The sequence below is a fragment of the Plodia interpunctella genome, chromosome 27 (genome assembly GCF_027563975.2).
Source record: "Plodia interpunctella isolate USDA-ARS_2022_Savannah chromosome 27, ilPloInte3.2, whole genome shotgun sequence".
In the NCBI taxonomy this organism is placed as follows: Eukaryota; Metazoa; Arthropoda; class Insecta; order Lepidoptera; family Pyralidae; genus Plodia; species Plodia interpunctella.
Window position 1 is genome coordinate 3,856,598 of NC_071320.1, and position 13,967 is coordinate 3,870,564.

A 13,967-nucleotide genomic window follows, 5' to 3' on the forward strand; every position below is an offset into this window, starting at 1 on the left:
ACTCCGGTCGGGTCATAATGGAAAATGATCTTTTTCTGATTGGCCCGGGTCTTGGATGTTTATCTATATATGTATTTGTTATAAAAATATAGTATCGTTGAGTTAGTATCCCATAACACACACAAGTCTCGAACTTGCTTTGTGACTAACTCAATCTGTGTCATTTGTCCTTACATATTTATTATTAGCTGATGCCTGCGACTTCGTTCGCGTGGCCGAACAATTTTTAGTAAGGAGTCAAAATTGTTAGAGAAATTTAATTGTACAGACAAATGTAACGATACCTATACATACAGAAGATGCTAATCAGACTGAAAAAGTATATTTTCTATAGTTTAGCTGAACTATTATGACTCTTCTTCAGGTGTTCTAGATCTTCGATTTTTATACGTCAACAGAAAATGCTCATCAGACTGAACAACTTTAATTAGAGCGTCATTTCCATATTCCCTATAGTTTAGCTGTACCATCATTTTTCTCCATCAGGTGTTTCAGTTTTCAAAATCGTTTATACCCTATATGTTAACCAGGCTTCATAGCTATACAAAAAAAAAGTTTCATTCAAATCCGTCCAGTAGATCCAGAGATTATCGTGTGCAAACAAACAGACATACTTTTTAAAAAAAATCTTATTCTATTACTGATTCTCTATCGATCTCAATTGTTTTTATTTAAATATCTTCAATGTACAGAAACACTTTTTTTTTACTGTTTTATTATATGCATTAATTATTATTTGTCCATTTTCATCATTGTATTCCGGTTCGTAGGGTCTGACGCAGAATGTGCTATTCGCAAAATGGACATTTCGTAAAATGTGCACTTTCCCAGTTTCTTTTCGCCTTTTAGTTATATCCTGGAAGTGCACATTTTGCAAGATGACGTAGTGGCCACGCGCGAGTCGACCTCTAATTGTTGACGATAAATATCAATTACTCTACAGACAGGTTTGATTAAAATCATTGTCTTTAATTAGCGAGAAAAAACTTGATTGTAAAACCGCGGGCGCACTGACGCCGTTTCACACACACGGATCTAACGCAAAATGTTCACTTCTCAATATGAGAACTTTGCTAAATGTGCACATCTCAATATGAGAACTTTGCTAAATGTGCACTACTCAATATGAGAACTTTGCTAAATGTGCACTTCTGAATTTATATGTATAAAATAAGATACTTCACATTTTGAGATGTGCACATTTAGCAAAGTTCTCATATTGAGTAGTGCACATTTAGCTAAGTTCTCATATTGAGAAGTGCACAATTACTACTAGTAAGCACATATGCGAGACACAAATTGTGCGAGCAAAAATGTGACGATTTAGTTGGATGTTGACATGTTTTTGTTGATTGTGTAGAGCAAACACGAGTTGTGGACCCGGCTTTAGATTCCCAACTAGTGTGTAAGAGGGTCTTAATTCCGTTTTTTTATCCCTCTATTATAAATGCGAAAGTAAGTCTGTTTATTTGTTACCTGTTGTTCTCGCTTTATCTACCCAGCCAATCTTGAAATTTGAGAAGGACATTGACTGCCTTTCATTCCGGGCAAAAATACTGTTTGCGTGAGAGATTCACGCGGGTGAAACCGCGGTTAAAAGCCAGTAATATGTAATAAATAGTACTATTTAGTTTCAACATTGATAATTGTCGATTTTGCAATTTTATACACCCGCACGGTATGCAATGTGAGGGCAGAATACAATCGAGAACTGTTTCTCTAAAACCTATCACGGAACCCAGGCCATTCAACGGCGACACCGTCTTAACCCAACGATTATGTGACCCTGCTACAAGTGGACCTAATTCACGAAGACTCTCCAGCGATCGCCATTGGCCAGGGAATTAAACACAACTGGCGAACGACGCCTGGGCAATTTAGCACTAGTCGTCCCGCCAACTGGCCATAAGAATTGCGAATCCGTTGCAAGAAAAGAAAAGAAAAATGGTCGATTAAAAATGTTTTCGAAAATGGAACCAGTGGAACGCTGGTGACTTTCGCCAATACGGCCGCGTTTTGAAAATAGAACTGTCATTGGTTTTTAGTTTTTTTTTTAAATTTATTTGGTGCTGTGTTCTTGGACTCGTAAAAGGTGAGGTTCCGTGTGTTTGAGATTTTTTTCTTAAATGATTGTGTGAATGTGAACAATATTTCTTTGTAAGTATTAAGTATATTTATTGTCATCATTATTTTCATCCATTCTTAGTCCGATGTTGGCCATGAATCTCGATTTTTTTTTATGAATTTTTCCATCACTGACCTAAAATCTATTGGTTCAATATCAAAATCATCATCCGATCCACCTATTGAATTCACATCTGTGGTGCTGGTTTCTGTTACATTGGCGTCGCGATGTCATCACGTTACTGGACGCAGCTCTATCAATAGATTATGTGGAAGCGTTCTCATTCATAAGTTTCCAATTGTGAGAAATGTAGCATTATTGTAATGAGATAAATTAATTCAGCCCAACTGGCGTGGTCTCGATAGCTCAGTAGTTAAGAGCACTGTCCCGGATAGTCAGGGGCGCGGGTTCAATTCTCGCTCGATTCCAGAATCTTTTCATCACATAATTATTTTTCATGTTCGTTCAGTAGGTAGTGAGTTTATTTCGTAAAACAGTAAAAATGTTGTGTCTTTACATTTAATATAATAAAAAAAAAATAATTTAGGGCGATGTAGAAACAGTAGTAGTATTTTTTTTTGTTATATAGCTATTAAGCCTAGGCAATATATAGAGTATAAATGATTTTGAAAACTGGAACACGTGATGGAGATCAATGATGTTACTGCTAAACTATAGGTAATATAGAAATGACGACTTAGCAAAAATTGTTCAGTCTGATGAGCATTTTCTGTTGAGGTATAAAAATTGAAGACCCATGATGGTACAGCTAAACCATAGGGAATATAGAAATAACGTTCTAATAAAAGTTGTTCAATCTGATGAGCACTTTCTGTTGATGTATAAAAATCGAAGATCTGGAATATCTGAAGAAAATCATTATGAATTTTCTTCAGCTATTCCAGATCTTCCAGTCCAGCTAAACTATAGCAAATATAGTTTTTCAGTCTGATGAGAATCTTTCGTATGTATAGGTATCGTTACATTTGTCTGTACAATTAAATTTCTTTAATAATTTTGACTCCTTACCAAAAATTGTTCGGCCACGCGAACGAAGTCGCGGGCATCAGCTAGTTATGAATATGAGAATTATCAGTCCTGTTTGTATTTAAGTCCATGGGGTCTAATAGCTAAGTCGGAATTGCTACAAAATGGGAAAATCTCTGATAATTAATTTTAATATCAAAAATATAAAAAAAATACATCTAAACATTAATACTATTAGTTAATAGTAATTAATACTTAATATCAAAAATTGGCCTGGCAATATTCCCAGTGTGCCCGAAAAACTTCCGGGCACACTGGGGGTGGAAAATTACCGGCAGTGGGAATATTCCCAGGCGTACATCACTATTGGTAGTGGTTTTAGATTTGCGCGCGTTGTATTTATTTAAGTTTAAGGGGGTCAAAAGGGGGTTCAAAGTTTGTACGGCTAAACCAGATTAGTAAAAGAGTCTAGAAATATCTCACTTTAGAGAAAATCACTCGGGCGAAGCCGCGGTCAAAAGCTAATATTCGTAAAGTATTGTGACGCACCGCAATGTGATTGGTTCGCTGCGTGTCACTGCGAAGCGACTCGATAGTGAGAAATGCAACCCGCACTTTCACCCTCTGTTCTATTTGATAATTTAATCTTTGCCAAGATGATTTGCGTCCTATAGCTGGTGTTATGTTTCTTAAGTTCAATCACTGCCGCCTAATTTTATTTGCTTCGTTTATTATCTATCGTCATCGGTTAATAGACAATAACTTAGGTTATTATTATTAACCAGCTTGTTACCCGCGGCTTCGCACGCGTAAATTTCCCACGGAAATGTGTCACTATGCCCTTTTTACATATTTACTTCCTTCCTATTTACATTTCAGTCTACATGTGTACAAAATTTCAAGAAGATTGAATTAGTAGATAGAGATAGATAGTAGATAGAGGTAGATAGAGCGTGAAGAGGTAACAAACATGTTTACTTTCGTATTTATAATATTAGTTAGGATTATTGTAGTTGTTCGCTCATAATTCAATATCTCGGGTTCTAAGCAACGTATCGCGATGAAACCTATATTTATAGATTTTACGTTAGACCGCATCCGCTATACAAAACATTACATTTTCATTTTCGTCTATCTATATGTTTGTGAGCATCACGCAAAAACTACTTAATAGCATTTAATGCACAGTTTTACAACATAAAATTTGAGGTTTCATCGCGATACGTTGCTTAGAATCCGAGATATTTACAATAATAAGTTATGAGCGGACGAAACAAACGCGGTAGAAGCCTCAGCCAATAACTTGTAAATATAAAGACTGATAAAAACAATACTATTTTTAGTGCAACGGAGATATTCAGCCCAATGGCACACTTGACACACCGGGCTAGACAAAAAACAGAAACACTTCATATAAACGATCAAAATAAAAAATAATATTTTATTTCCAGGAGCCGTAGCAGTCGCTGTCAACGACAGGTCACTGAGACGTCAGCTCAGACCCCAGGTGACCATATGGAGGCCATCACCTGCCAACCCACCTATCTAGTCGGCAGCCGTTTCACCAGAAAGACCTTGGGCCTCATCCCACACGTACAGTACCACCTTTGTCGGAATAATTCGAAAATGCTATTGAAAATCGAGAACGTACTGTTACAAAGCCACCGTCAAAGAGAATCCACCGGAATCAAGAAGCTATACAACTCGTTCTTCGTTCTGTTTTAACTGAACGGGCTGTGACGTTATCATTCATTCGTTCATTTCATTCAGTGTCATTGTGTGATGGAATTTTATATGGACAAAGAAAAGGACTATATTATGCATGATACACGTAAAGAGGACTTCGGTTGGGAGTCTTCTGTGAGGCTGTCTCTGGTCGGGAGGGAGGAGGAATTGGGGATGTACCTGGAGGAGAGGGAGGGGAGGAAGCGCAAGTGGCAGGGGGAGGGGAAGATGAGGAGGGACGACAGCGAGGAGAAGGAGCAGAGGAAAGTGCCGCCGAAGAAAATTATGGGTAAGTTTGGTTTGTTTTTTTTTTTACTTTAATAGACCTTTAATAGACCTAGAAAGGTTCCTAGGTATTAAGGTAGCTGGCGATGGGTGGTAAGTGGTTACGCCCTATAATAGGACCACTCCATATCCTCTCTCGTGGATGTCGACTAATTAATATATTATACAAAATTTGTTCAAAGAGTTTTACGTGAATCCTTGGCTTTGGGGTTTCACAGCCTGAATAAACATGAGATAGTGATTATAAATGTGAAATATGAGGCAGATCGGTATACAAACTTATATAGCACGAGTAGGATTCGAACCTGCACCGCTTCAATATAGTATAGGGATAGGTTTTATGTCCTCCTTTTATATTTTGTTATAATAAAGTTAAATATATCGATACTTCCATATTATCCATACTAATATTATAAAGAGAAAAGATTTATATTTTTGTTTGTAATGATTAAGTTCAAAAACTACAGGGCCGGTTTTGATGAAATTTGGTACAGATAGACCTAAAACCTTTAAGAATAACTTAGGCTACTTTATTATCACGTTTCACCCGAGCGAAGCCGGCACGGGTCGTTAGTAAAATATAATTTTAATTAGATAAATAACTAGAAAACAATTTCCTTATTTTGCACGGATACATAAACTAGAATCTCTATGACACGTGCCGTGTGACGTCCGCTCCACAATATCGCGGTAAAGTTCTCCGAAGTATGACGGATTCGCCATACATTGCTGGTTTTTCATTGAGGTAAATAATAGCGCTCACACATACTGTGCAATGTTCGTGTTTGACGATAGTGTGGAGCCAGCGTAATACGTGTCGTTATGTTATGTCACCTTGCCAGATCAAACCAGAGGGTATCTGTGTGACCATAGACAAATTATCGTCATTCGATCTATTCCGGATTTTATGTCCAGTAACTAACTGTTTATACATATTATGAAACAAAGACCTCTGACATATCTGTTTGTTGGCGATAAACTCAAAAATTATTGCACGGATTTTCATGCGGTTTTCACGTATAGAGATAGTGTGATTTTTAAAGAAGGTTTAAGTGTATATTTTATTATGTTTTTACCCGAGCAAAGCCGCGACGGGCCGCTTGCAACTACAGAACGGGACTTAGCACGAAACTTTTTTATTTATTGTAGCTGACGTTTCAACGACTTTGCAGGCGCCGTGGTCGCAGCTGGACAGGCAGGCGGGAAAGTTTAAAAAACACAGTTTATGTTCTCATCTCGTTCTCGTGCTTTCTCTTCTCAGCTCATCAACGGTTTCTTAGATATGTTTTACCAAAATCGGTTCAGCCGTTCAAAGGTTGTATAGCGAAATGAATATTGAAAGTCGGAAGGTGTTTTAATTTGTCTAACAAATACTTAAACTTGTTAGAAGTGTTAATTTTAACTAGAAACTTCTAAGATATCAACCAAAGGTACCGTATCCTACCAATTTGTATCTCTCTCTCTCTCTATCTCTTATATTCGCGAATTCCCGACGCCAAAGCCCAGGGTTAGCGTTAAAAAAAAAGTCATTGAATTTGGAATATTCGGCTATGATTTTACAACCGGCCGCCCGCCTGACGATTGCCCTCTTTGGGAATGCTACTGTTGCCTACCAGCTGTTAAGGCTTTGTCCCATAGTCGCATCGTACGACATCCACGGGAGGATATGGAGTGAGTCCTATTCTAGGACGGGAACCACACGCCTCAATTCTGTCCTACCAATTCGTATGTATATTGAAACACTTGTATATCTTACAGAATACTATATAATAGTATAATTATATAGAATAATAGTATAATTATACATAAAAGTTTAAATACAGACGGCTATCACAAAACTATCCACGCGAAATACATAAGAAAATGCGTGCCATATTTAACTTCACATGCTCACAATGAAATTATCTGTTTATACAAGACTCCTGCTCATAGATCAACATGCGCAGATGGAACACCTATAAGATTGTCGTTGAAGAATAGTGAATTAATTTAAATCTCGGTAAAAACATAATAAATTCTCAATAATCAAGCTCCGGGGACATATAAAATCTTTCTGTAAATGTTTACATAGATATATCAATTTATGAGTGTCTATTGACGCTATCTTCTTAAATACATATCTGCAAGTCGAGCAAAAAAAGGCACGGCCGTACCATCCTTTTATCGAAGCAGTTCAGGCCAATTTCGAACCCCCAATAGCATCGTTGTGGATAAAACAGGAAGCCGGAATTTTCAGTAATTAAGCAAGTATTGTATTTCAAATTTCAACCATTGGAACCACATTCACATTTAAATAATAGTTACTAGTAGTAGCTATAGCTAATGTGTGTAATTAGATTATAAACTGGTTCAAAATCTTGACACTTCTACACCAATTCATCTTTGCCAACCATTGATAATAAACTAAATTATGAATTGTCATAACAAAACAAACAGTTGGGCCTTAAGACGCGCTCTGTTACGTTGTGTTGTTAATCGTGTGCTAAAAAAAATTGTGTATAATTTATCTAAAAAAAAAATAGTGAAACACGTCATTTAATATTTACATTTGGTTAAGTGAAACGAAACTATTAAAATAGAAATAAGCGTTCTGAATTCAAAAACAGAATTTAGTTAGCAGTGTTCAAATTTGTAATGGTTTTTTTTTGTTTTTTTTTTTTTGCTTTTTCTCATTTTCAGCCAGTGTTTCCTATTGCCATGTGTTAGCAGTTTTTGCATGAAGCAATTTGTAATTTCTCGATGTAGACAGCGTTGGCCAAAGGTCGCGTATAAATGCAAACGTATACATTTTCTAGACTTCTAGACGAGTCGTGTGTGCGTAGTTTTAAAAATAGCTTGTGAAGAAAGTCACAACACACTGCCACAAGCAGGACATGAAAGTAGTTTTTATTGTAGTAATAATTTATATCTATTTGTTTTGGTTTTATTCGGGTATTTGATGCCGCAAAGCCTGGGGTCAACGTGAAAAACTAATTTTTTTTTTGTGAATTTACAACCGTCCGCCTGTCTGATGTTAACCCTCCTTTTGAATGCTATTGTTGCCTATCAGCCAAGGCTATGTATCCCTCGCCTCGTACGACATCCGCGGAGTGGTCCTGTTCTAGGGCGGAACCACACGCCAGAATCTTATTGTCTTTGGTATTGTCGTCAAACTTTGTTGTTTTCCAAATTTTCCCACATCAACAGTAGAGACTTTATTTCATATAGGAGTACTATAAGTTGTACCATTTGTACTATCATTTTTGTAATTCGACCAGTTTTTTATTGATTCTTCATTTACTTTCTGTTTTCAATTATATTCCTTGCATCTCTACAGTCCGTCATGAATGCGATGAAAACAAATGAGGGCGCTGTCTCCTGTCGGCTGGCAACACTGAGTGTTTATCAACCAATCTCGACCATTCTATTTGGTATTGCAATGGCAAAAAAATGTAGTTCGTTTAAAATCCGTTTTCTTCTTTCTTGTCAGACTGTGTTTCTTTTGTGTCGAGGCATCTTGTCTGGCAAAGATTTTCGATCGATTTCTTTAAATTATTTTTGTATGGTCCTGTATTATTTTATAAGTACGTGCCTCGCTCCCGTGGGTATTTTTTTTATGAGATTAAAATATAGCCTATAGCGATCTTGGATAATGTACCTTTCTAATGGTGAAAGAATTTTTGAAATCGGTTCTGTAGTTTCGGAGATTACCCGCTTCAAACATTTTGTATGTTCTCACAAACGATAAGAATAACGACAACAATATTAGTATAGATACGTATATCGCCAGAAGCGGTGGTGGTCCAGTGGTTAAGACCGTCCTGTGATCGAAAGATTCCAGGTTCGAATCCTACTTATGCCACATGAGTTTGTATACAATACAATCTGACTCATGTATTAGTAGTTTTCATAGATCACTTGCTTCCGGTGAAGGAGAACATCGCGAGGAAACCTGCACACTGGTTGACAGTTTAAGTTCACTAGTGTGTATGCGGCTACTTGCCAATTGATGTCGGTAATAGTCGTGAAAGTTATGTCAGAAATCTGACACCAGTGCTAGCAATAACAAACTCGAAAAGAATATTGACACATATCGATATAATTCTATTTTGCTAGTCTGGGAATATGACGTTTTTGTTAATGAAGAATGTTTGTATTCGAACATATGTATGTGCAATATTTTTCGCTATATATTGTATATAGATAGATGTATGTTTACAGAGCTGTGATATAATGTTGCCATATTCTGTTAGATATCCTACTAATATTATAAATGCGAAAGTTTGTGAGGATGTGTGTATATGTATATGTGTGTTTGTTAGTTACTCTTTCACGCAAAATGTACTAGACCGATTGTTATAAAATTTGATACACGCGTAGAATTTAACCTGGAATAACACTAGGGTGTTTTTTATCCCGAAATTCTCACGGGAGCGTAGCCCAGGAGCGCAGTTAGTGTATTATGACATCTAGTTTCAAGGCTAGTGTCAGGCGCTCGATACCACATTTTTTTCATGTCATCATTATTTTCAAAAATATTTTCAATTACTTGAAGGTCTTTCATACCACCAAACAAGCAGGCAAGGCAAACGGGCTAGCGGCATACCTGCGCGCACGCACCTGCGTACCATGTAACATACAACACGCGGCATTGCGTCTAAACGTTGTCTCTTTTATTTTACACAACGCGATTAGAGTTAGAGTGATACGTTTGTATGTTTCGTGGTTCACCTTTTAATTCGCGCTGCGTAACCTTAATTCGCAAATCTTGTCGATGTCACATATTTATATGTAATTTCATTATTACATGACAATGATCAAATATAGATTCTCGTTACATTATTAGCACGTCTGGACAAACACATATCTTGGTCGTATTGGTCGCAGTGGCGTAGCTTCTGTCGTGACTGCTCTGGGCCTTACATTCGGCGGCCATTTTGGTTACGACGCTTAAAACTCGTGTCAAGATTTCATGATCTAGGAAATCTCGATTACGGGTCGTTTCTTGCATTGCATCGCAGATTATGCAGATACATGCAGTGTTTGAATATTGATTACATAATACAGCGTACCTACGTATCCTATATGGACGTCTATGAGGCGTAATAGAAGCTAATTCAGCAATAAAAATTATTGTAGATTCAATTGATGACATATTATTTGTTGCTATTGACGTAACCAGTTTACTTTAAAAAATATTTGCTCGTCTAATTTTGTTTCTAGGTACGGGGGCGTGGTAGGTCCGAAGGTCGTAGGTAGATGTGAAAATGTATGTAAATAATATGTAAATTTGTTTGTAGTTGTCGTTGTCGATTTGTAGTTTTACAAGATTTTATTAAACTTGCCAAGTATATGTATACTAGATGTTGCCCGGGGCTTCGCTCCCGTGGGAATTTTGAGATAAAATATAGCCTATAGCAATCTTAGATAATGTACCTTTCTAATGGTGAAAGAATTTTTGAAATCATTAACCTCCTCAAACATGCAAACTCACAAACGCTTACCTCTTTATATTATAGTATAGATTTGTTCACGGTAGGTAATCCCGCCAGTTCAGCTGCAGGATCCTGATTAATTTTAGACCGAGATTTAGTCCCGCAAAATGTATGCTGGTGTCCTGGTATTTTGGGATCCTTTATGGAAGGAAACACATCCAATAACGTTCTTGGCAATATTTAATAGAGTAGTTTTCCTTTGTCTTCTTTCATTTTTATAGAGCTAGAAATTCATTTCAATAATTATAAACTGCAAATCGTAGGTTGACGATAGGAATATCCTTAAAGAATAATAAATAATAAGCTTTCGTTATTTAGATAAGTTTTAGTTGTTTTTATTGTCGGTAGATGGAGTGATTACATTATTCTTGATATCGATTGCTGGATTCGTTGGTTTTTAAAGTCTTAATTTAATATAACCATAAACGGGTAAAAAATTAATCCGTAGTTGCTGCGCTGAAAAAATTAATAAGTGATATATTCATATATCAAGCGGAAAACGAAGTGAAAAGCGAGTGAGAAAATGACTATGCAAAGACCTGTGAAACAAGTGTATAAAATTAGTGTATCAGTGTTGAAACTATCACACATAAGGACACATAGCATGTGTTGTCACGTTTTCTGACAGTGACTGTCATTCTGACTTGATTTGTAAGTCTGTACATAAGTTAGGTACTCGTATAATAATAAACGAAGACTGAAGCCATTCCATTTGTATGTATATATATAGTGAAACTAATACCAAAAATCAAGACTGAATATAAAAATAAATAATACTCATCATTCCAACTGAATAAACATCAAAAATAAAAGAAAGCCAAGAAACTGATATTTATTTACGGCGCCATCTATCCGCGACACGTGGAACTGACAAGTGGAATTAACGCCATCTGTTATTAACAACCGTAAAACTGTCGGAGATGGTAGAAGACACGTCGCACAATGGACAGAATGACAGAGTCTCGGCGGCTGCTGTCCTACAATTTGCTGCAAGAGAAGCAAGAGAGGGGAGGAGATTTGCTGAGTTTGGTGCGCATGCGTTCGCCAGCATCACATACAATGCTTACGGTAAATTATACATTTTGGATAATGTTTCATTTAAATTTACGAAATTTTAAAGTCACGAAGAACCCTTCTTACATTAGGAAAAGTATTAAAAGAAGAATTAAAATTTCCTTAATAACAGGGTACTTTAATATTTACATTAAGGCAACAAGCAGAGTTAGTAGATGCTCTATCATATAACTGAGATGGCGTTGTATCAAAAATAGTGCATGCCAAATCGCGCTAGTAAAGTTTTCTCACACTTTAATAATATATATAAGTTATTACATGATATTTTGTGACATCTCTGGCAGCATCGCCATCAAAACAAATGTATGAATGTTATAAAATTGTGGTTTACACTTTCGACGATTTCAATGTGATATTTGTGGAGACCCTAATAAAGTGAAGTGATTAATAAGTCGTTAAGCACAATCGTTGGTTGTGCCAATTAAATGATCATAAGACGGACACGTGACTCGGTTTAATTGGGCAACACAATTAGTAACATTGACATTGTGTAGGATATTTCAGTTAAAATGTTTTGTTAAAGTATTTTACGAATTTAGGACTCGAAATTCAAATCACATTTTCGCAATATAGCTTGAAACTCATAGCTATGCAAATTCTAGCTTCCATATGTGTAGAAATAATAAAAACTGAATTTAAAAAAACTTGAAGTTCCGGTGGCTCCTTCTGTCGTCGTTGGTTAAAAATAGAATCGAAACTATGTCAAGAATAATCCAATTTTGAGCTAGTGCTTCAGATTCAAAAATGTCTCGTAATATTTATCGAAATATCTTTTAGATATGAGCTTTTATTTATCGCAATGAAAACCCAGCAATGTATGCGGAATCTGCCGAAGTTAGGCGAACTGTTCGACATAAGAAAGTAGTATACGAACCTGGATCTTTTCAATCGCAGGGGGGCGGTTTTAACCACCGGGCTACCACCATCGTTATCGGAATCCTTAAATATAATAAATCAAAGTCCTCTACCGCATCTGTATGTCTGTTCGCGATAAACTCGAAAATTACTGCACGGATTTTCATACGGTTCTCACCAATTGATAGTGATTCCTGAGGAAGGTTTAGAGGTATAATTTATTATGTTTACACCCGAGCAAAGCCGGGAGTGAAGTTCTGGTGCCGCTAGTGAAGTAAATAATTATCTTCCTAGCGTTATATATCCCCCGTGTCGTGTTCCATAACTCCACCATACCAGAGTGCTCCAGTTCTCAACAACATCAATTGGAAAATTACAAGACAACGTCCTTGTCTCTTTAAATTAATGGGCACCATTTAAATGGATCGATAGCATCTATTCTAATGCGACAGTTCTTCCTTGTTTATGATCGGGAATGTTTTTTTTTTAATACACCAAACAGGCACGCGGCCCGCCTGATGGTAAGTGGTCACCGCAGCCTGCAACACCATGTCATTTGCGCGTTGCCAACTTTGCCGCCTAAGCTCTTTACTACAGTACCCTATAATTACACTGCCTAATTCCACACTATTCCACACAATACATTGTGTAATTTGTATGTGAGCATTTATTCACGCAACGAAAACCGGCAATGTACGTCGAAACCCCCACGATTGTGCATGCACAAGCGCCACCAAAATTAAAAAAATATATTTTATTTCTTAACGAAAATTATAACAGATTATGCCACACTAGAAGTATTTATAGTGTGTTGTGTGTTGACTGTATTGACAAGTCAATCCTTAACAGCCTTCTCCTTGCGCCTTTTTGGTAAAAAAAAAATCCTACTAATATTGAGGATGTGCGTATGTATGTATGTTTGTTGTTCTTTCACGCAAAATCTACTGGACCGATTGTTATGAAATTTGGTACACAGGTAGAATATAACCTGGAATAAAACATAGGGTACTTTTTATCTCGAAATTCCCACGGGAGCGAAGTCCCGGGGCTCAGCTAGTATACTATAATACTTTCTACTAAAATTCTTTATTTAGTGTGCCGCATCATCTGTTAAAATATATAGTTTTTTAAATTTTTAAAATATGAGATGGCGCTAGTGTGCGAGGCTCGCACACTAGCGCCATCTCACTACTCCTCACACTGCGAGGAGTTAAACCTTCACAGCCATCTCCTTGCGCCTTTTTGTTAGAATAATAGAAAATATATTTAAAATTGTTGCCATCACTCAAAGTTCTACTATGCTATATTTTTCTTACCATATTTCTTCTTCATAGTCGTATTCCTCATGGCTGAGGGTCGTGGTCATTACGTGGAATAAAACACACACAACAACTTTCTTGGCATTATCAATGGAGTGGTTTGCCATTCCATTTCACACACAA

At 36.7% G+C, this 13,967-nt stretch overlaps 2 protein-coding genes across 8 annotated transcripts in view; both read left to right on the plus strand.

The window, feature by feature from the left end:
* Positions 1-1,860: 1,860 nt before the first annotated feature.
* LOC135309984 (uncharacterized protein) lies at positions 1,861-4,837 on the plus strand. The gene is made up of 2 exons (XM_064436863.1): positions 1,861-2,092; positions 4,564-4,837. The coding sequence occupies exon 2, from the start codon at positions 4,628-4,630 to the stop codon at positions 4,835-4,837; it is 210 nt and encodes a 69-aa protein (XP_064292933.1). The 5' UTR covers positions 1,861-2,092; positions 4,564-4,627.
* A 57-nt stretch (positions 4,838-4,894) lies between these two features.
* Positions 4,895-13,967, plus strand: part of gem (gemini) — a 43,172-nt gene continuing 34,099 nt past the window's right edge. For 4 of the 7 annotated variants that reach the window (XM_053765293.2, XM_053765300.2, XM_053765294.2 and 1 more), the window contains exon 1: positions 4,895-5,126. In XM_053765293.2, coding sequence (XP_053621268.1) covers positions 4,895-5,126 — 232 coding nt within the window. Of the gene's footprint in view, positions 5,127-7,561; positions 7,754-11,044; positions 11,665-13,967 lie in introns of those variants that run through there. The other 3 variants (XM_053765296.1, XM_053765297.1, XM_053765298.1) reach the window with 2 other exon arrangements.

Coding starts and splice junctions, on each gene's coding strand:
- LOC135309984 (XM_064436863.1), top strand. CDS start 4,628: ATGGAGGCCATCACCTGCCAACCCACCTATCTAGTCGGCAGCCGTTTC.